This window comes from Ambystoma mexicanum, chromosome 2p (assembly GCF_040938575.1).
Source record: "Ambystoma mexicanum isolate Mex_15411 chromosome 2p, UKY_AmexF1_1, whole genome shotgun sequence".
NCBI classification, from domain to species: domain Eukaryota; kingdom Metazoa; phylum Chordata; class Amphibia; order Caudata; family Ambystomatidae; genus Ambystoma; species Ambystoma mexicanum.
The window spans coordinates 547246236-547270259 of record NC_090923.1 but is presented as its reverse complement, the minus strand read 5'-3'; the positions used below and the strand labels follow the sequence as shown (position 1 = coordinate 547270259).

Sequence of the window (24024 nt, the reverse complement as noted above, 5' to 3'; positions counted from 1 at the left end):
CATCTTTGGGTCAATTAACTCCTCAGGCGATTGTTTTTACAACCCTGAGGGGTGCATTGGCAGAAAGAACTCATCGGCTACACGACGGGTTCAACTGCTGGAACAGAACTACTACCAGGGATTCCACAGAGTTCTGACAATTAAGGACTCAAAGTGGCTTTGGTATTGTGGCTGCCGTGGACGGCAAAGAGGCAGAGGTTGTGTGTGTGTGGGCAGCTATACTCCACACATCCTCGTGAACCACGAGGTAGTCACCTCTGTCCCCTTTGAGAGAATTGTCCCCTCGTTCTTCGGACTGAAGAATAGAATCAAAAGGACGGACCCCTCCAACTGCGAGAGGCCAAATGTGATTGATGTGGTTGACGAATCGCTGCTCCCAATGATTTTTCAGCTGCTTTGGAAGTTTGCAGCTTTTGCAAACTCTCGTCAGCCTTTGAAACTAACAGCTGAGCCATCAAGAGGAATATCCAGCAGCCTTGCCTGAACGTCCAGGGCCAAACCCGACATGCGCAGCCATGCAACCCTTCTGGGTACAGTGCTTGCCGCCATAGAAAAACGAACACAATCTGAGCTATCTAAACCAGCCTGCAGAGACTGGCACATAGCATGCTTGCCATCGAGCACACTGTTCAGGAATCCTTCCCATTCTTCAGCCTCAGGAATGTGTTCTGCAGCCATTGCCACACCCTCCTATAAAGTGTGTTTAAACCTTCCTAAGGCACAAGTAGCATTAACCGTTTTTAGCACCATGCTATCCGCTGAAAACACCCTTTTTCCTAGAGCGTCAAATCTTTTGTCGCTTCTATCTGGAGGGATTGTGGGATAGGCAGCCACCTTTGAGGTTGATGTGACCGCCTGAATAACCAGACTTTCTGGAAAAGGATGTCTCGACAGAAATTCTGGATCTGAAGACGAAGGCCTCTACTACTTAGTCAAGTCCTTATTTACTGCTGGAGTAGTATCAAGTTTTTTCCAGTTTTCTAAGACTCTATTCCTCAGTGTTGTATGGAAATGTAGAATAGGATCCTTTGGAGGGCCCTTATCAAGGATGTCCGTAAGATCATCCTTCTCATAACCTGCAACAAGCCTGTGCCAGCCTAAATACTCTGTCACCTTGGTCATGACTGACTTATATGAGGCACCAGCATGTCCAATCACATCTGGCATGGCAAACTCCACTTCTGGAAAAGTGTGCAGGCCATTGGCACCCTTCAAGGTGTCCATCAGGTCTCTTAACCTTGACTCCTCAGGAGCATGGAGTGCCATATACAAAACCAAACAGAGGGCTTCTCTCCTCCACCTCTTCATAGATAGAGCTCATCAACTTGAAAACATCCTTTTTTGATAAGGGCTTAAAAACCTTTGAAGAATCCATCAAGGATGTTGATGGCTTCGACACCAATGGCTTCAGCGTCGTAGAACTTGACGCAGATTTCTTCGATGGAACAAAAGAGGGAGATGATGGACTCGAGGAGTCGAATCACTCAACCCTCCCTCGAGAAAGGTTTGTAGACTCACTGCCCAGGCTCTTAGGCGCACAAGCAGAAGAATTTGACGATGCCCCATCAGCCTCACAAGGCTCAATGGGGTCTGAAGCCTGTTTCGGTTAACTGGAAGGGGTGAATGATGCCGCCTTCGTGAACACCTCTAACATTTTGAGGAGAAATTCCTACAATTCAGCCTTTGAAGTCGATGTACCCAGAAAACCTACCCATTTCCTATTGGTTGAGGAGTTAGAGGAAGATCGGGACTGATGGCATCGCTTCGTAGACTTTATGCGAGGACGAAGAGTGTTGGGATCTCAGCCTGGCACGCTTAGCATGTTTACTACATTTTTTAGATCAGTGAGGTGAAACCTCCCATGAGCTCTTGTCTTCAGACAACTACATCTTTGACGGGTTAGTTGAAGGGGATTTGGACAAGGGACTACGTAGGGAGAGTTTCCCCTTCCTCTCCTTCAAGGCCTTAATGGTCATCGACTAGCATGAGCCACAGTTGTCGACCTATAATCCTAAACACCAGAGGCATATTCTGTGTTGATCCGTGATGAACATCTTAGACCCACAATCCGAACATCTCTTGAAACCGGTCGTCGGGCTAGATATATCAAAGATTTTGATAAATACAGTAGATAAATCACGAGGATCAGAAAACGGTTTTGAAGTGTGCTGTGGCGAAAATCAGAACTGAGGCAACGGGCGCAGTGGGTGTTACTTATAACAGCATCTGTGTTACGGGTGAGAGCGTGATGCAAGCCACCGAGGGACCACAAGTCGACAACGCAAGGCGCCCTCTGCTGTCAAGGTTTCCGAAGCTGCATGCAGGATATCGGATATATCAAAGATGAGGAATACGTGGGAGAACACAATCCATCAGAAGAACAAGTTATTTACCAAGGGTAACCATTTTTCGACTGGATGTTCCTCCCACGTATTCCTCATCTTATGATATTCATATCTCGCCAGCTTTGCTGCTTCTGAAAAAAATATTCTCGGCAGAGGGCGCTGTGCACGAGGTCGTGGCGTCGATATCCCTCGACGGGCTCCGTACCGCGTCGACGTCACCATCAGTATAAGTAGCTCTTGCCGCGCCCATAAGCTTCAGTGCTGTTTTTTCGAGGAAATATTCAAGGAACACCCAGGCGTGCCTCATGACTGAAAACTCTTTGTGAGAGAAGTGTAAATAACGCAAACTGTACTGCGGGGTAGGATGGGAGGGGCGATGAGGAATACTTGGGAGGAACATCCAGTCAAAAGAACTTTACATTTGGCAAGTAACTTGTTCTTCGAATGCATTATGTCCCCCAACGTATTCCTCATTTTATGATAGACTATCATAGCAGTGGACATTTTCTGGAGGTGGGAGTACTAACTATTGTCATCATGGACGGAATGTAGTACCGGTTTAGCAAATAATCCTTCATGGAAGAAGAAGCATCTAAGCAGTAATGCTTAATGAAGGTATGCATTGATGCCCATGTTGCGGTTGAACACATATCCGCTACAGGGACTCCCCTCTTCAGAGCTGCGGAAGTAGCCATACCCCTTGTGGAATGGGCTCGAAGCCCATCCGGTGGGTCCTTTCCCGCCAATCTGTAGCACTCAACTATAGCCAGAATGATCCAGCGGGATATGGTCTGCTTTGTCACCGCTAATCCCAATTTATGGCCAGTATAACCCACAAAAAGTTGGTCATCCTGACGCAATTTTGACATTCTCGATATATAAAAACTTTTGGGTCCTGTCTATGAAACCTCTCCTCCTCTTTGCCCAAATGAGGAGGAGGGTAGAACGTTGGTAGTATGATTTTTTGTGAGAAGTGAAAGTCAGAAACTACTTTTGGTAAGAAAGAGGGTTTAACCTTAAGTACCATTTTGTCTTTGTGAAAGGTATTGTACAGAGGTTTGCATGAGAAAGCCTGCAACTCACTAACCCTGCGGGCTGATGTTAAGGCCACAAGAAGGACAGTTTTTAATGTTAGAAGCCTCAAAGGACAGGAATGCAGAGGCTCATAAGGTACACAAGTTAGAAATTTAAGTACAAGATTAAAATCCCAAGTCGGGACATGAGAAGGGACTGGAGGGTACACATTAGTGAACCCTTTCAGGAAATGAATGATTAATGGAATTTTGAAGTAGGAAACCTCTTCTGAGGTGCGCTTGAAAATGGACAGCACAGCCAAATAACCTTTTATCGTTCCAATCTGGAGCCCCAGATTGGCTAAAAGTAATAAGAAAGAAAGCACCAAAGGTGTGCCACATTGGAATGGATCCACATTCTTATCTTTGCACCAGTTACTGAATTTATTCCAACGACACCAGTACAGAGACTTAGTTGCTGGCCTCCTGGCCGAAAGCAAAATCTCCATTTCGTCATCCGGGAGATCCCAATCCTTGTATCTCAGCCTCTCAGAAACCATGCGTGAAGGCTGAGTATCTTGACCTCTGGATGGAGAACTCGACCTTCCTCTTGCGAGAGAAGATACTCTCTTTGTGGAAGACGTATTGGAGGGCAGATGGACATGTCCAGAAGGTCCGGGTACCACGTCCTCCTGGCCCAATCCGGGGCAATCAGGATCATTGTTTTCCTGAACTTTCTCAACCTCCTGATTACGTGAGGAACTTACCCTTCCTGAGGAACTTGTTCACGTTTTTTAAGTCCAAGATGGGTCTCAATCCTCCGTCCTTCTTTGGGATGAGAAAGTAAGGGGAGTACCAACCCCTGTTCCTCTCCGCTACAGGTAGATGTTCTATTGTACCTTTCTTTAGCAGGGTTAAAATGTCCTCCACAAGGAGCAGATCTGGAATTTTGACAGAGTTGGCTCCCGGTGGATGGTTCGGAGGCCTTTTTAGGAAGGGAAGGCAGTAACCTTGAGCTACTGTTTCCAGTGCCCAAGCATCTGAAGTAATGCCCCGCCATTCGTTCAGATGCTGAGAGATTCTGCCTCCCACCGGGGTCTTGTGTGCTAAGGCCTCCGAGAGATTTGAAGGCGGCTGCATGATTAGCTGAGGGCAAAGATGCGGCTGCTGAGGCTGATTTTGCACCTCTTCCTCGTCCACCACGAGGGAAATTTCATCTACCTTTCTGTGCGGCCTGTCCTCTTACTCTACCAAAAGAGGAGTAGTATTGAAATGAACGACTTCTCCAGGAAGATGAACTCGAATAAGGTTTTTGAGGCTGTCGCATAGAGGCAATAAGTGACTTAGCTGCCGCCTTGGAGGTCTGCAGTTTTTCTAAGCTCTCATCAGCTTTACTGCCAAACAGCCTTGAGCCGTCGAAAGGCATGTTGAGTAGCCTGGCTTGCACATCTGGTGCAAACCCCGACTTCCTCAACCACGCAAATCTGCGCAGTACTGTGCTTGCAGCCATGGATCCGCTGACGTTGTCAACAGTATCTGATCAGATTCGAGACATTCCCCCCATTGCCTCCTTTCCATCTTTCACAATATTCAGAAAGCCTTCCCTTTCATCGCCTTTTGGTATATGATCAGCCGCCGCCTTTACACAATCCCGCAGGTTATGGGTAAACCTGGCCAGGGTACAGGTAACATTTGCTGATTTAAGGGCCATACTGCCAGAGGAAAATACCTTGCAGGCCCAAGCGTCCACCTTTTTATCCTCTCCATCTGGGGGGATAGATGGATAAACTGACTGTCTCATGGAAGTAGCGGCTTGTATCACTAGACTTTCTGGTGTAGGATGCTTACTCAGAAAATCAGGGTCATTGCCTGATGGTCTATACTTTTTTGGAAGATCTTTATTGACTGCTGCAAAAGACTAAGGAGTCTTCCAATTTGTAACCACTATTCTTTGGAGAGCCCTATGAAAGGGAAGAACTGGGTCTTTTTGGAGGTCCTGGTCCAGGATGTCAGTCATATCATCCTGTTCAAAGGTTGGTAAAGACCTACCCCAACCAATATATTCAACAACTCTGTTCATCAAGTTCACGTACCCTGAATCTGCATGTTCTGCAGGATCAGGTTTTTGAAACTAACTCGGGTGACGTATCAATACCACTGGCAGAGTGAAGGGTATCACACAGGTCTCTCAATCTTGACTCTGGGTCAATCAATCCTCTGGCACATCTCTAGTACCAAACTTTACTCCAAAAGGAGATATTTCCTCCTTTGAGACACTTTCTTCCTCAAATATCGAGGACATAGACTTAAAAAAAAAGTCTGATTTAGGTAAAGGTGTATATCTTTTTTCCTGTTCAGGACTTTGTCTCGAGGGAATCGAAGGATTCTTCGAAATCGGTGATGACGACTTGGATAAAGTAGCTGATTTCTCTTTCTGCTTCGGCGTCGATGAACTTGTCGAGTGCTTTGCCGATTTATGTTTCTTTGCCATTACCGGAGAATCACTCGAATCTCGAGAAGCCTTCAACGTTTTAACGTCGGTCGAGATCGTCGAGCTTCCTCTTTACTACTGGACTAGGCCTAGTTTCTGACTCTCCTGCGTCGTCCAAGGGAGCGACCAGGGTCTGGCTTTTTCGAGGTTTCTTTGAGGGGTCGGGCCGCATTCTCAAAGACCTTCATCATTTGTTTTTTGAATTCTTCCCATTTTGTTGGGGATTCTGACAGTCAGACATCTTACCAATTCGGCAGATGTATCAGACTAAGAGGAAGGAGATCTGTGTCTCCTCTTCATCTTCTTTGAGGAAGAAGATGAAGAACGCCTCGATCTACTACGTGATCGGGATCTCTTCGAATGCTTGTGCCAATCTCTCGATTCTACAGACTTTTTATGTTTTGAATAGGCCTTCGACGAGATCTTCGAAGAGGCCTTGGAAGCTTCCCGCCCCACCACCAGTTTACCTTTTCTCTCATGAAGAGCCTTCTCCGTCATCGACTGACAGAAGCCACAGTTGCCGGTCCGATGGTCCGAACCCAGGCACCAAAGACAAACGTGGTGGGGGTCAGTGATCGATATTTTAGAGCCACAGTCGACATTTTTTGAACCCCGTCTTGGGAGTAGAAGGGGTAGAAGACAACATTTTCTTGAAGGAAATTCGAAGCGCGCCGTTTACACGAGAGCGAAGCAATCGGAAAAACAGAAGCTACCTGATGGTGACGTGTTTCAGCTAAGTATAAAAAAATGAGATGCAACCTATCAAATCAGTAAGTAAGAGATAAATAGAATGTGTTTTTAGTTGTAGATCAAACAATGCACTTTCAGTTTTTGTCACTAACAGTCTGACATAGAATAGATATGGTTGTACACAATTAAATGAAGCAAAGTAACTCTGCTTGGAGGTTTTGATTTGCAACATGTGTGAAGGTTGGAAAAATGTGCATCCGAGTAACAAAAGGAATAGGTCAACTGTCTAAAACATGTTTCGAAATTAGAAAAGCTTCTTGCAAAGGAAGAGTTTCAAATCCTCATCCTTGACTGTCTCACCACCACTGCATACTCTTCACATTCATCCCAAAAAGAACTCACTCCCACCTTCAACATACACTTGCCACTCCACACCTGATCATTTAAATTCACTACCCTCAACCCCATAAGCCACTAGCAGAGGAAATCACTGAATGTCACTTACCATGTCCTAGAACATCATTTGTGGGGAGAAGAGCCTTCCCTGGTATTGGTTTCCTGTCAGCAGACCCAAATTCATTCCCCAGACTGAGCCACTCAGAAGGTGTGCGGCAGTCATACTCCTCATCATCAAACACCTGAAAAGAACGATGCAGAAGAAAGCAAATATTACAACAGAATGATCCCACTTTAAAATAAAATAAAACATGCGTCCAATTGATGCTATTGAGAACACAAGCTGAAGGCCAACGCACAACTCAGGGCATCCCTTGTACAATGAATGACATAACGAGAAGGGTGTCTTACAGGAAGATTTCAGTGCAGGGGTATGTAGTCTAATTTCTATAGAAACACTATCCAGTCGAGGCACCGCTACCTTTTCTTTTAGAGGTTGATAAGCTTTCTAAATTGGCTACATCTACGAGGTATGCTGCAAATTGCGATCTTGAATCTGATCTCAAAATGGCTGGGTTTGTCGTCTGATCCAATTTTTTGTTTGGTCATGGTGAATGTAGTGCATCAGGTAAGGCTACAATGTTACCTCTGGGAGCAAATAAATTAAATCTTGCTTTTGTTTTATTTTTTGTGGTGTGCATCATAAAATGGCTGAGCTAGACTGCAAAGTACATGAAAGAGTCAAGGAGAGTATGAGCAACAGGTATCAGCCACGAGGGTAGGATATCCACGGGGACATCCTTAGTCATTATGCATTATAAGAGAATTGGAAGAGAAACATTTTCAATTCCCTTCTGAAACTTAGGCCTGTTTATAGGCAGGGATGTGCCTATGGAACTCAGGGATGTGCCTTCATTAAAAATGCTTGTATCTATGCTGGAGAGTCATAAGTACGTTTTGGATAGCCAACCTTACATATAATGTATGGTTGGGGGAAAGAAGGGGAGGAGAGAGAGAGAGAGAGAGGGAGAGCAAGGAGAGAGGGAAGGGGAGGACAGAGAGGGAGAGAGAGATAGGGATGGGGAGGAGGGAGAGACAGAGAGAGACCGAGAGAGAGAAAAAGAAATATGGGCACCGTGCTTCAGGTTGAAGGCAAGCCTTGTTGTAAAGTCTTGGACCCTTTCATTCTCAATCTGATGAATACCGAGAGTGCACAAGAAATATTCAAGCTCTAGCGCATCCAGGCACTTGGGCCCTTTATGTGCGATTCGTATGCATCTTCGTGTAATATGTAGAGCAGCAAAAGATGCATACACAATAAGGGTAAAATCGAATCACCATGAAGAAAATACACTCAGAGAATCTATGCAGTAAGTTTGTGCACATGCGCTTCCATGATAAGTTCATGATAACCATTGTGCAAGCGATACTGACCGGACTCATGAGAAGACAGGTACTCCAGCTCCCTTTGTCCACCACACCCACATCTACTAACCCTTCTCAACCCTCAGACACCTATTGTGTGATCATCAGCATCATTGCCAGTCCCGTAAGAGAACTCATGAGGCCCCTTCAACAACAATACTGGTTAGTGGTGCAAATACGGTAGCCTGTGATATGAAAGCAACAATGCGGGTCATTCCGAGTTGGGCGGTAGGGGTTTAACGGCACCGGTAAGGATGCCGGTGCCGTTAAACCCCTACCGCCGCATTCCGAGGTCCCTTAGCGGATCCCACAAAGAACGTCTGGTCAGACCAGACGTCCTTAGCGGGTCCCGCTAGGGGCCCAGGGCGCTAATAACAGGCGCGCTATTTGCGGGCCTGTAATTAGCGCATTCCCCATTCCCATTGAGCCCTATGGGGGCTGGAATGGGGAATGGCATTCGGAATTGGGACTTACCGGGTCCTCCAAGGTTGGAATGACCCAGAAAGTCCCCATTCCGCCTACCCGGACCCGGGTTTGGAGGCAGCCATGGTGCTAATAGCACCATGGCTGCCTCCAAACTCAGAATGACCCCCAATGTTTCAAACAAGCTCTCGTCAGTACCAAGAACAGCACCAAGCCTGCTTTTGATGTGCAGAATAATTGGTTCCAGTGTCTTTGCATGACTGGGGTGCACTACAATATAAACTGGTCATTTTTGTCTGTGCTGCCCTATATGTCACACAATATTGCTATATGGTGCAATGTGCCCACACCAAGCCAGGATTTGGAGGATATTTACCCCAGGCATGTGGAGGACTGACATTTTGACACTGTGCGATGCTCCTGGACCACAGTGACACCTGAACCGAAACAGCCCTGCTCGACCTAACAAATTAGACGGATGACATCAGGGACACAGGCAAACCTGCCATACTCCTCCTCTTAGACCTATCGGCCTACTCCTCCTCTTAGACCGATCGGCCACCACCTCTCTTCCTCGGCACACTTCTCCCCCAACGCAACCGCCTGGATCACCTCATTCCTCCAAGGTAGAGCCATGAGAGTTTCCTCTGACCATGCCTGTGCCAAACCAGATATCATCCAATGCTTAGTGGTGCAGCGCTTATGCATATCCCCCACACTCTATAACATTTTTACCAGACCACTATTCAACATACTGGACTCCCTCTGCATTGCCTTCACCAACTACGTCGCCAATACACAAGTCCTCCTCTCATTATCGGGTGACTACGAGGCAGATGCCAAGACCCTCAACTCCACCTACTCCATCATCCACGCCTGGATAGTGGAGAACTAGCTATGCTTGAACGGAGGTAAGACAGAACTACTATTGATAGAACCCACGGACACACTAAAGAAACTTGAGAACCAATATTCATTCTTCAATATTGATAACACCCAAATCCCAGTCTCTCGGGCCGTAAAAACTCTCGAAGTCAACCTAGACTCTGACCTCTTCATGTCCAAGCAAGTCAGCGCCATTACATCCTCTGCAGCCTACTACACAGAACTACTAAACGCAGCCAGACCCTTCCTTAGAACCGAAAACTGCCTTACTATTGAGAGTCATAATTGGGTCTAGACTAGAATATTGCAATGTCCTCTTCACAGGTACGTCATTAAAAAACCTTGAGAAACTCCAAACCATCCAAAATAATGCTCTCCATGCTGCAATGGGCATCCCCGAAAGGGATCACATCTCCACTGCAAGAAGACAAGCCCATTGGCTACCCATCAGAGAACGTGTCCTCTTTAAAACACTTGCTTTAACCCACAAATGCATCAACCATACAGCCCCACCCTACCTGTTGCAGAGAGTAAACAGATCACCTCTCCTCCAGACCAACGAGAACACCCTACGCTAACCTACTCATAGTACCCAAAGTGAAACGAGCTAGAGGCAGCAGCGCCAGCTTTCTCTTTCATTGCCACGAGGCAATGGAGTGGCAAGCTTCCTTGCCACTCCACCTTAGAGCAGAACCATCCCACCTCGCTTTTCTTAAAGCCATCAAAACACTGCTATTTGTCTGAACCTGAAAGCTGAAAAGCCCACATTGATAACATGTAATGTAATGTGTAGTATGACAATATGTAAAGAAATGTCTCCACAGTCGTTCATCCATGTAACAGCGCCATGATGCCCTCAGCTGTTTGTGCGCTTTATAAATGCAAAAAATAAAATAAATAAATACAACGTGATCAATGTCTCTTGTCACTGTTTGGGTAAACCCCTATCCCCAGATCAAAATTAAGGTTTTCTCCACAGTTCAAAGAAAAAACAAGCAAACCAGTTTAACACAAAGTTCCAGTTCAGTTTTTTAGTTCTTTCACTCAAGTTAACAAAGTTCTGTTGCTTCAATAAAGCGCTTTGAAAGAAAATCACAAGCTCTCCTTCCTCCTGGAATAAGAACTGTCTCACATTTCTAGTAACAAATAACTTGGTCAGGATGGTTTACAACATTTTTTGAGAAAGTCAAACTCCCACTCCTCCTGGAAAAAGAACTGTCTCACATTTGCAGCAACAACAACTAATTTAGTCAGGAGGATTTACCACGATTTTAACTGTAGGAAGAATTGTAATTTTTCTTCAGCCAACTTTCACAATTCTCCAAATGTCACAACTCAAGATGTTGTCTATTTGTACCACTTTTCAGCACTTGTACCGTCTACTACCTGCCTTATACTTTCACCACGTTTGTTCTGGGCAATCACTTCTTGCCTTACGGGTATACTCACCTGCCTGTCTACTTCTTCAACAACCAGAAGAGAAAAGTGCTTGACTGTTAACTTCCAATTTAGAATAACTACAACTTCAACAGACTTCTTTGGTATTAAAATGTTAACAGCTTTCAGGGAGTGGAACATTCACATTGATCCATATTAGGACTTTTCTGCAAACAATGTTCATCTCCCCCTGGATAGCTTCTTCCAGGAGGGCAGCATATTTGCCACCTTTCTTTCCCTCCTGCATCAATACAAAAATAGTGGGTAGGACAAGGGTCCCCAACCTTTTGTGCTCAATGAGGAAAATGTGCTTATCAAATGAAATGGTGAGAAACAGCTATTCTTCGGCAGAGGCTCAGTTAGCAGGAAATGATTGCAACACATTAGGAATGTAATAAATTTAGGACTGCTAATACAACCTTTTAATTTGCAGTAGTTAAGTTATCTAGATTACGGGCAATTTCAGTAAAGAACATTTGAAGGCCTTTAACTTCATTTGACATTAAGTGGTTAACAGGAAATGGTGAAAAAAATTGAGTGGTCAGTAGTACATTTTTAGAGAGATAGGACCGTCAAGATGTAAAAAAAAAAAAAATTAACAACATTACCAGAGGCATCAGGTTCCCGGGCAAAATATTTGAAAGAAATTTAGTGCAAATGTTTGGACAGTAAAATTGGTCACACACGGAGCACTGATTTTCAGGTGTACTTTGGAGCTCTGCCCAGGGATTTTCAGGGAATTTTAGTGGCAAATGGTGCATTCCTAAGCATAAAAGACCTCTAATACTGTTCCTCAGTCAATGATTACTGCATTGTGGACTGCTTTTTCTTCAGGAATGTTATGACATTTGGCATTTCTGATTGAACACAGAGTGATAATTATCCTCTTGAATTAATGTTCCAATGTCCTGGGGTAGACACCACAAAGAAGATGTACGAAAGCCAGACCGGCCGGTTGGCAATGCCTAAACTCGACTAGGAGACAATGGAAAAAAGTACTAATTCACAAGAAATTGATATATCCGATTACAACGGTTAAAGTTCAGAGGCCACATAAAAAAGGGGCAGTATGTTTGAGTCTTTGGTTGAAACTATCCGGGGTATAGCTATTTACAAACAATGTTCCCCCGTACAGGCAGTCCAAGTTATAGAAATCAATGCCCCATGGTTAGATTAAGAATGTAGAATCTCAAAAGCAAAATTTAATCATAATTTACTAAGTGGTGTATACACAGCTGCCCAGATTTATAGCTTCAAAAAGGACATATTAAAATTTCTAAAAGTTTTTTAAAAAAATGTTTGGAGAAATAACAGGAGCTTTTAGAGGGAGGCCGCATTTTCAAATGACACCAAATAGTGTCGAGACATGCATTATGTCATCTCCTTGTACAATTAGTGCTTGCACTCTGCCATTAAGATATTCTCCAAATGTTGGTTGCTCAGACTTGCCTGGAAGAGGGGGCTCAAAGTAACAATATCTTGAAGCCCTCCTCAGTGGGTTTCACGGGAGGGCTTAGTACAGTGGACCACTGCTTCTCTCTTAGCAGTAAGGATAAGGGAGGGAGCTTATTTGTGGATGTTTTCAGATTTGGAGAAAGCATTTGATTTGATTGATAGAAACATCTTCTGGCATAATTTACATTTTATTGGTGTCCCTGATGGTTATTAAATCTTATCCGACTGTGACACACAGACATGTCAGGGTCTGCCCGATATACAAGATCAGAGAATTATATATTGACTCTAGTATTTCTCTTAGCAAAGTTTAACCACCCTCCCTGAAGGGTACTTTTTATAGGATGCTTCTTTATGACAATGACATAGCTATTTTGGGCTTAACCCTCGCAGGTCTCTAACAGGGCCTGCTATACACAAATTACTATTTTGGGAACAATAGTTTGTAATTAAATATGATCAAAACAAAAATGATGGTGTTTGGAAAAGGGTGAAACTTTGTAGCTATTTTTTTAAAAGATTTAGCCTACTCATCTCAAAAGGAGGTGCTTGTGTCAATCATTATAAGAAAACAGCTGAAAGGGCATCATTAAGGATTAAGGGGCTTTTTTAAGATTTTATTAAATGTTTGGGGCATTCAGTTGGGACAAATGCCTGAAATGTATAAGGCAAAGGTCTGTTCAATCCTTTTTTATGGCAGCAAAATCAGGGGTTCAAACTGTCATGTCCTGAAGGGGTTGCAAAATATATTCCTGTGCCAAATAGCAAGTCTCCCTCCAGGTCACCTGGTAGTGCCTTATGAGCTGAACTGGTGGTGTTCACATTGAAGGTGTCAGCCCAGTTAAGATGTTTAACTTAAAAGCACATCTGAGATTTTCTGCTAAGTATAAAGTGAATTTCAGTGTAAGCGTGATTGCAGCATGCCATGGTAAAGAAAAACACTTGTGGTGTGGGGGTGGAGGGTTTGTAAGGCACTGACCATTTGGATAGAGGGTGAGCTACAACTCAATTTGGAACATTAACTGAAAATAGCTGAAAATAGCTCTTAAAGCAAGAGCTTGACCCATGGGGAGAGAGGCACATGTCCAAAATATACATAAACTGCCCTCTTTACATATAAGACGGCAAGGAGAAATCTGTGAAATAAGATCCCCAGAATGTAGCAGGCTGATGCTAATGATAAGTTTTAATTTCCCCACCCCTCAATAAATGAAGAAGGCGTGAAAGAGGAATCAAAGTGTGCCTACAAAATGGGAGCATAAGCGTGTACATGCATGGAAGCTATGCTTTATATAATTGTAATGATTAGGTTTATATATATAGCTTGTTTGAATATGTTAAAGCTGATTTTTTATTTTGGGATTTTTTATGAAATATGATACTTGTTTTGAAATTTTGCTAATGTAATGGAGAAATATGATTACATAACGATGGATTGATTAATACAGGTCTTTACATGGGAGGGTTTACATATCACTTCAGTGGGACTTTGGAGGTTACCTCCTAAGAATTCTTTTGGCATGTAATGGTAAATAGCGCATTTTAAAGCAGCTTGTGCCTTTTTACATTAGAGAAAAAGTGGTTGCGAATAGAAATAATGTTTTTCTGAAGGATTTGGAGCCTCTTTTCTGTACCCAAAAGGAATTTTACACAAAAGTTATTGGCAAACATTGGTCAAAACTCTGAGCATTTGACGACCACTTCATAGAGGTGTGTGGTGATGTTAAATAGGTATTTGGATTAATTAAGTGGCTTGTTAATTTGAATTTATTAACAGTAACCTAATTGGATTTGAACACAGAATATTAGTTTTCTCTCCCGGACACAAACATGGGAACATAGTTCAATTATTTTTCTCATTAATACATTTGCCAGCTGGACAAAGTATCTTAAGACGACAGTATTTCTTTTTAACAAAGACTGCTATAATAAGTAAGAACATTTACAGAAAAATCATTTGCATGGTGGCAATAAACTCAAATCTTGCATCTACAAAAATAAGCCAACTGCAACTACAGCAGGCTCACTGGCCAACATTCTCGCACAGTCCAGGACTCTGTCCTGTCTATACTACCGCTGAGGTCTCATCCCATGAGCACCTCTTTCTAGGACTCCACACCATGTCCCAGAGCAACTGACGGGCAATACTTTAGGGTGCCACGAACAACATGTTGCTCCCGAGCTACACGTTGGGGATCACTGGGTTAGGATTAAGTATTTTCCTGCTTCGGCCTTGGCTTTGGCAATGTGAGTTTAGATCAAGCACATTCTTCTCAACATGTGAGCAGCTCTTCTTACAACCCTTGGGATTCGTATTATTTCCCTTAGGCAATGCTTGGTGATCTCAAACTGCCCAGGTTTAGCTTTCTTTTAGCTTTGGAATTTCTTGCATGCCTTAGTTCTTAATATTGTTTCCCCACCAGGTTGTTGGGATCTACAAAAACTCTCAAAAGGCATTTCACAGCTACTTTGTTTCACTAATCGCCACTTTAGTGGTTTTCTGACAGTTCGATAATCAAAAGAAGTGCATCTGTCAATCACACGTGAAAGACGCGACTGACTTGGCATACGCGAGCAACACCTGACCGCTCTGGTACCACTCCACAGTGGAAAATTCACTGGGTATGCCGCTTTCGCTCGGTGTTCGCTGGCCGTTAGCTTGTGGCACTCCTAGACCCCGCAAACAATTCCTTGTCATTCGCTCTCGCCACCGCCACACCAACTCAGAGCTTTCCAAGCTCCTACGGGTCTCCTACGCGACCCAGTCACCAGAGATCTCTCTGAGTTTTCCACCATGCCGACTTTCTGCTTCACAACCTCTGCAGGCACCGACCCTCAGTGGACCTTCAGTGGTCCCGGAATCTTTTTGCTCTATTAATCCTGCCTCCACCTGCAGACACAGCCAGCAAAGCATATACTGCTTCCTCTGCTTCAGCCTCACTAGCTTCTCCAGGTTATCTGGAGTCTGCACATGAGGGGGCCATTTTAACCACCCGGGGTGGACAATCTCCACTAATAAACTGATTACTACAGTTTTGTTCCTCTGCATCCCTCTTCCTTGCCCCAGTACTAGGGCAACTATGGGACTTGAAGTCCCTTATACCCTTAGCTAAATGAATGTTATACGAATCAGTCATTAGACTGTTTGGTAAAGAGGAATATACATTTTTAGATGAAAGCATTCACAAACTTCATTCCCTTACACTTTTGGGAGCTAGGGGAATTTTTAATTGTCCGAGTTCCCTGATATGAGAAAGATGTCCATCTGTTTTTTCATACAAGGTTTCTGAATAATTCCACCCTCACTAAGATGACTAACCTGTGAAACAGAAGGGTTATGGTGGCAAGAAGCCATTATATATTATGGGAGTTGAAAAAGGTCTCCTCCAAAAGAAAGCAAACACTGTCTCATCCCCTGGATTCCTCTCACCTCCCTGAGCTTTTCTCCTCCCAGGTGATCCTTCCAAAGAGCCCCACCCCCAAGGTCAGGATCAGGAAGCGTCTGCCTTTCCCTGGCCACACGGGAGGAGACTTTAGGCAGGGATTCAGTGAGGTATCTATAGGATTCATCACAGTGGACTCCATGATAGAAGAGTTGCATCTTGAGTCTTGCTGCTGGGCCACTGTGATGCTGGAAATGCATCGGAGGGACAGGGCCTCCGTATCCTTGTCCTTTACTGCTTTTTATCGTGTGTTCTGTCGTGTTTTACGCGCAGGAGTTCATGTGGGACTCCTGGCGGTACAGCTCTCTTTTGGTTTGGTGAACAGTCCCATGGGATACCCTTATGGCACCCATGGGTAGGGGTACAACCCTGTGCCCCTAGTGTATGTTTTTGGGCACCTGGGTGTGACCCACAGAGCAGGGTATGGGCTGGTGGCAGCTCTGTGCTGAAATGACTGGTGCCCTGAGCGTCCTCCGTTTTGGGATGCTCAGGCCCCGTCATTGGAATCCGTAGATTCCTGATGGAGACAAAATGGCCCCCATGGCCTTTTGCCTTCCATCACCTGTTACCTTGATCTTCCCAAAGTCCCGGGAAGCCCTGCCTCTGTCCCTTCCCCCTGACTGGCTGTTGGGCGGAAGTTCCATATATGGTAGTGTGGGGAAGTGCCGACCAGACTGGCTGGAGCCTTCTCAACGACCGTATGTTGTGGGTACACCTGTGGGTGGGACCTGGGTGAATGGAGTGTGTGACGAATATGCATTCTATGTTGTGGGTGTCTAGTATCTGGTGTTTGACACAATGACTAAGACAGCCCTGCCCGAAACCAGTATGAATGCAGTATGGAGTGTTGAATGGCTCGGTACTTGTCCCAATACACATAACTTGTTGTGAGTGTCTGGAGAGAAGTGAATGGCCTGAATGCACTGTGTGCCTGATTGGCTGCCTGCGTGCATGAATGCCCTTAGTCGTGATTGGATGCTTGAGTGTGACCCAGCGGAATGAATGGGAGATCAACAGTATATCTGGGGACCTCTCACTGCTAGGAATCGTGTTCAGAAGCTGAAGTCCAGACGAGTAACTGAAGCTTGACCTTGAAGCCCTGCAGGACGAGAAGAAATGCTGTTGCTCTCCTTCGCAATCTGAAAGCTGCTGTGCCTCCAAGGACTGACCCAGAGAGGACCTGGTAAGGCGCCCTCTTCCCGAGCTACGAGGGACCATTGTGCACCAGCTGATCTTTGCCAAAGCTCCCCGGTAGACAGACCTTCGACAGGCTGCCGATCCGATACAGGGACTGCTGCGGAACTCCAAGGAGAAGCGCCCGGACTGTTGTCTGCCACTGTCGCTGACCGACGTCGCCGACCGGAGCTGCCGTGCTCCCGTTTGCCTAAGAACTTTTGAATCCAAGGATGCTCTCGTCCGTATCGTCGCCGCTGTATCCTGCTGGAGAAGGCAGGCCTGACCGTCAACGCGCCAAGGAGCATCCACTGGTGGGTTTCCCGCCACCCAAAGACCAGAGAGACGCCGACGACGCAACACCCTTGCTGGGCCACAGTTCTTCAAACTCTTTGCGGTCCAGAATTATTGTCATCGAGGTGCCCCGCACGCCTCATCCTTGCAGGACGTTTACGCTTCCCCGTCAACGAGCACCGCTAGGAACGAAGCGGCCACTTCACCGTCGTAGCTCGACCTGTTATCCGTCGGATGTTCAACGACCCGTGACTCCTGCCTGAAAGGGAGGACACTCAAGAAGGGCTGTCGATTCCCCGACGAGGAACGCTACAACGCCAGGTACTTTGGGGTTGCAGAACTATTGGGAAGTCTAGTGTGAACAATATATGGACTGTGCTTGTATCTTTCTTCTACAGGTTGCCCAGGTGGAGGGCTCTCCATACAGAACTGTGTTTAACGGTAGTGACCAGTATTCTGCCAATTGTTCAACCATCTTGCTTTCCTTCCGCTCTCTCCTGCTGGTTTCCTCTTTATTTGATCTGTGTGTCATTTTGACCGTATGCACTTTAATGAGATCTGATAACGTTAGTGGTACCACTTTAGAACTGTATATATTTACCATTGTTGATTTTCGGAGTACAAAGTGAGTTATTGTGATAGTATACACGACCTTGAATATTAATTATATAAAGACTGTGTTTTAACCGATAGAGTGTGTGGACATTCCTTTGTGGGTGCTTGGGGACTACACTGTACTTAAGAACCAGCCTCCATCACCTCCTGAGAAGCTAGGCCTTGATTGCTCGAGCACGATACCAATAATAGAGAATCTTGGCAGGGGTCCTCTGTGCCTCTCCTCTACCATATAGAGAGCGGAAGTACAGACCCCCCCCTCCGGTCTTTACAGCCACCTTCGCTTCCTCACAAGCTGACTCAACATCAGTGCAGCCCTGCCCAAGACAGGGCTCTGCATAAGCTCTGATCTAGACCTAGGCAACCTTGGCATGATCTTGAGCAGCAGCATCCACATTTCTGACCGACAAACCTAGCCTTCCTCCGAGTGCTAGCAAGTTGCCCATTTCTGCTGCACCCGCTGCAGAAACTGGTGGATGTTCATCATGACCTACCTCTCAAAGATGTGTATAGGTACAGTATCAAGTCCCTGACATTCTACAACACCTGATCCTGGCCCGCCACTATGGCTTACACATTGGTGAGTACGCTGGAAAGTGTGCCAGGGTAGTGATCAGCATGATGAGTGAGTGGTGCACGTGCTGGGAGGTGGAAGGGGTGCAGTGGCTACTGGCACATTGTGTGTATCATGAGTTGTTGTGCTGGCGTTTAGGAAAGTTTCACCCCCCCTATTTGGGCAGGTGACAACCTTAATGGGTGGCATTTCCACATTGTCAGTGCTCAGAGACTGCTGCAATATGTCCACCGGCCTCAGGAGTCATATCACAGGACTGTCCACAGTGCCGTGCTGGTGGTGGCACCATGGGCATACAAGTGCCAGTGTGGGCTGGCAAGTGAGATGGGAGGGAGTGTCCCTGGTGAAAAGGGAAGCTTGGATGTAGCTTTGTTGACTTTATGACATGTGCTACAGTGCCAGTGTCCTCAACCACAGTTTTTAGGGCTTCAGGACTTGTAGCATAACTGCCTATGATGGCAGTGGTAGTGGGGTTGGTGGTGGTGGCACTCTGGGTGTCTGAAGACTGGTGCGGGGTAGTATGTGTCAGGAGGGTATCCAGAGTCTCCTGCAAAAAATAGGTGAGGATATGGGAAGTGGAGGGTGTTGTGATGAATCCAGTGGAGTCATCAAGGATTCCCCAGCGGTGACCGCCTCCCATGTGGTCAAGGGAAGGCAGCCGTTACCTGATCCTGGAGGCGGTTTCCTAATCGAGGATCACATGGGAGGAGAGAGATACCGGGGAGATGTCATGACTTTGCAGGACAAGATGTGGCATCTCCCCCTTTCCCATGAGTAAGACCCCCTTATACCCAAGACACTTTTTCATGAGGAAGACCCTCAGATTCCCCCAGACCTTCATGGCATACTGTCGGATATGTGCTCTCACTGATGGAAGAAGTGAACCCTTGTCTTCATATTTTTATGGCCAAACATACAACCATGACACCAACTCACACTGCTCAAACAGAACACCTTAATCTTCTAAGGTTCCTTATTGTAAAACCAGTAAACAGAACTATTCCAATGTCATGTGTTTGATAATTCTGGGAGTTGGAGTTCCTAGATTTTACATTACTAAGACGAGGAGGATGCAGGAGTTTGAACCATGTACCAATTACTTGAACCATAATGAGCAGTCTAGTTGTTTCTCTAAAGCACCTGTCCATGGGACATGTAAACCAGGGAAGCACACTATTCGGAGAGGGAGAGGCGGAGGCAGTGGAGAAGACATTGGCTACTGTTCAAGAGCTCACAAACAAAACAGTACGTACTGGTGTGGTAGAGCAGAAAGAGGCTAGCACGGGAGAGACAAGTCAAAAACTGAAGTGCTATGGAGATGCCGGGTGCTGCGAGGAAGGTCCTCGGCACACAGAGAGTCGGAAGGCTGGCGTTCTCCATTTCGGATCCTGAAGGGAAGCAGACATATAATAGCGGAGCCGCGAATGAGGCCGGAAGAACATCTACAGCCTCCAGATTGGAAAGCAGGTGACAGCAGTATGCGACAGAAGTGCAAACCTGACCAGGGAAGCTGGAGAAAGCTGGTGAGTTTGCCCAAAGCTAGTGGGGACACCGGGGAGTTCCGGCACACAGGCCAACAGCAATTTGAACATTGTAACTCTGAGAATACGATGAACGGCTTACTTGAATACCAAAAGGCAGAAAGGCAAACCATAATGAACTGTGAATATCTGAAATGTAAATCTGGGGCCAAAATTAAAGAAACCTTACCACGAGTATATATATATATATATATATATATATATATATATATATATATATATATATATATATATATACACATATATATATATACACATATATATATATATATATATATATATCAACCGAAGGGCCATACCTGCAATATTTACAATATAGAAAAACATATGCAAAAATTGTGGTCAAGCAAGATACCAGACAAGTGAAGTATAAGAGAAGTCCTGGTTAGCCAAAGACGGCAGGCGAGTAAAATATAAATGATTAGTCTGGGTAAACCAAAGACACCAGGCCAATGAAATATATATGAGAAATCCTGGCAAGCAAGACACCAGGCAATTGGCGTTGCAGAAAGAGTCCTGGCAGGCGAGCACACAAGGCAGTTGGCATTGCATAAAGAAACCTGGCAAGGGAGTAAACCAGGCAATTTGCAAGCCCCAACAAATGCTAAAGGAAAGATTGTAGTTTATTTGTTGAACCCCGAGTGGTTGGGTGTTAAAGAAAGACAATTCTATCCAGACCGAGGAGAAGGTTGCATTAATGAAAGACTGTTAAAGATTGAGTTACCTAAACGTGTATCTTTTGAGTCCAAACAAGATACCAAGGAACTGTTTACAAAAGTGACTATTCTTCTTACAATTAAGAATCTAGGGGAAGGGATCCACCTTCTGGAACCAAAGGCTCCCGCCTTTGAGCAAATTTGAGCAGTATGGAATCATACTTATTTCAGTTGTGAACATTTTTTGGCCAGTTGAAGATATTTTCCTCACACATTGTTATTTGTTTATAGTGTGAGGGTCACAAGGACGGTTTTTCAGTTATTGACATCCTGACACAGACAGATCCTTGGTTATTGGCGTATAGGCAGGGAAAATTTAGCATAGGGTCAGTGAGGCATTTCCCACCCATTTTCTTTTAATAAATATCTTCTTGTTTCCGGCTCTCATTTCTGATCCTTCACAGTGTGCCTACACAGGGCCATTTGAATAGTTATTTCGCTCCTTGCGCCTCCATTCACCAATGGTGTTTCTCATACACATGCATGGTCTTTGCCAAGATGGTTTTCCAAAATCAAACTTGGGGGCAGATTTTGGAAAGCCAACTGTAAGAAATCAGGAGTAAGACGCAGACACAGGGGTGTCCATGGTGGTTAGTAAAGATTTGTATTAACCAAAGAAATAAGGTGGTTGCAGAAAATCCTCTCTCGTCCTAACTCTATGAGAGGTGTTCCTGCCTCAACAAAACTAAATGGTGTCCATTTCAGAACGTCCAAAGAAAAGTTCTCGGTCCTGTGTCCAAATCCTAATCTGACCCTTACATGCTAAACTCACAAACCAAGTCCCACAAGACTCAGGGGTGGGGGGGTAGCTTCCCTTCTCCCGAGTTTCTTCAGGTTTCGCAAAGTTCACACTCTCAAGGGGTATGGATCTTCCCTTGAGCTTTCTCAGATTCTCACAGTTAACCTTATAACCTATGACTTTTCCCTTAATCGCTCAGGTCAAGAAGCAGCTCCACTTCTTAGCCTCTTGACAGTACCAGGGGGAATGATATCCTGGTCACAATACATCCCAATTCCAGTTCCATAGGGACTGAATCCCTTTCCCCGGATCTGCACACTCCAGAAAGTTCAACAAGCATGAGAGCGAGTCCCAGGCCCTCCTCTGTCTGCCTAGTGCAACCTCCTATTATGCTTCAATGATTTAGATCAACACAAGTGGGTGCAGGTCCCAGACTCGCAATCCTTCTGCCTGGTATATTCTCCTGCCAGGGCTCCGAGTAGAGGGTACTGGCGATTCGACCAAGGCAGGTCCGGGAAGGCGATTGGCAAACTGGTTGGCCCCACCAGCTCAAGGGAAGAAGGCTCTTTCAGATGAAGATCTTCTCTCGTCGTGTGGAGAAAAGTGGTGAGACGCAGCAGCAGGGCTTCACCGGTGGTTCAGTCGTTGCAGATGTCTTTGGCTTCTCTCCTCTTCGGCTTCTTAGTTCCAGTGGCAACGTCTTGCTCTTCCAGTGCTCAGGACCCTGCTTTTATGCAAAAAGATCCCCATTCATACAGCCTAGCTGTCACTCACACAGTGGAGTGGTCATCTTGGCGGGAGACCCTCCAGCCTATCAAGATAGAGTGCGACATTGTCCAGGGGTCCTACTCCCCCTCCCACACAATGGACCCCCCCCCAGACTCAGTGGCACCGAAAGGAGGGCTTCTTGGCAGAAGCCCGCCAAAAGGACGAACAAAGGATCCCCGACCTGGGTTAGGAGTTTAGAGAAAGACACGAGAAAGAAGTTATATTAAAGTTCTGGCAAATAAAACCTACCAGAGTAAAATTAATATTGAAATACACCAGAGGTATGTTAGAGGCTGTCAGAAAATGTGGTAGCCTCGAACAATGGGAAAACTCATAGGAAAATATTTGCGGTCGAATATTTACAGTAGTAACCACTGCCACCAGCCAGAAACTTTTGAAAGAGGGACGGTACGGTACCCTCTCGAATATGAACATAAAGGAAAAACTATTAACCCTTTCCAGTACCTCCATAGTAAGATGGGTTGTACTGGTTTAGTTCATAAAAATTGACTAGTAAAGTCAATTGGGACTTTACATACCCTGGGAGACAGTAGTCAGTCCCAGGGTATGGAGTCTATGTTTGGGGGTCGCTATGACACTCCTGTGTCACTGCATGGAGGGTTCTGTGTAACAGATGTGAATAAAGATGGTTCCTATGGAGGGGAGAAAAACCCCATAGACATTAATCACAAAAATAGCCTAGAACACACAGCAAAAATGCCTAAGAGTGGGAAAAAGAGTCTCACTCTTAGCAGGAGACAAAAACAAACCCTTCAAATCCAGCAAAGCTGCTGGGGGACTTGATAGGTAAAGGAAATTAGCCATGGAAGGAGAATTCTCCCTAACACAAACAGACGGTGCGCTAGCGGTCTAGTTGTTCACCAAACATGGCCGCCGCCATGCATATCCAGGAAACAGGGGAATGCGGCAGTGTGTTGCAACCCTGCTCACTCATATGTGAGACGCTAGTTTTCGCTTTATTGGCTCTCTTGCCAATCCTGTTGCCGTTCTCTGACGGCTCTTATCTCCTAGTTTTCTTTCTCTCAGCTTGGTGCTACGCGCCCGCTCTTGCCTCCTCACCTTCCTCCCTCCCTCTGTCACTTGACAGCTGGTTGCCTTCGGCAGTGGCTGACTTCCGTGGTTCTCCCACTCTCAGTGTACATTCCATGCTCCCTCTTTTCTCAGCGCAGTTCTGGCCTCAGGACATTAACCTTTTCCTCTTTGGGATCTTTATCCTGTACGGCTTTACTTACCTGCTGCTGCATTCTGGGCTCCGAGTCCTTGTTCCATCACTGATCCTGAATACCCCGGAAGGGGCTACCTCTGGGGATAACTACTCAAACACTCCATACAGTTATCTCTGGATTGCTGGAACCACAGACTCTCGAACCATCCCGTCAACCCACAGTATCTACCATCACCCAGAAAGGATACCAGGGTTTTCAGCCGGTTGGCTTTTCCCTGGATTGGGGTTGGCTCCCTGGAGTCCCCACTGCCGGGCAATTTGCACATAAGGCAAAGTGGCCACCGGGGAAGCTCGGCTTACCTCTTCCAAAGAAAGGGAAAGAAGAAGCCCGTACCTCGGAGAGGACAGAAGAAGA

The 24024-nt window shown here is 45.6% G+C and overlaps 1 protein-coding gene across 1 annotated transcript in view; it reads right to left on the bottom strand.

The window, feature by feature from the left end:
- The window catches only part of DNAH1 (dynein axonemal heavy chain 1), a 3604831-nt gene that overhangs the window by 3212405 nt on the left and 368402 nt on the right, over nucleotides 1-24024 (bottom strand). The window contains exon 6 of the mRNA XM_069644003.1: nucleotides 7045-7177. Coding sequence (XP_069500104.1) covers nucleotides 7045-7177 — 133 coding nt within the window. The remainder of the gene's footprint in view (nucleotides 1-7044; nucleotides 7178-24024) is intronic.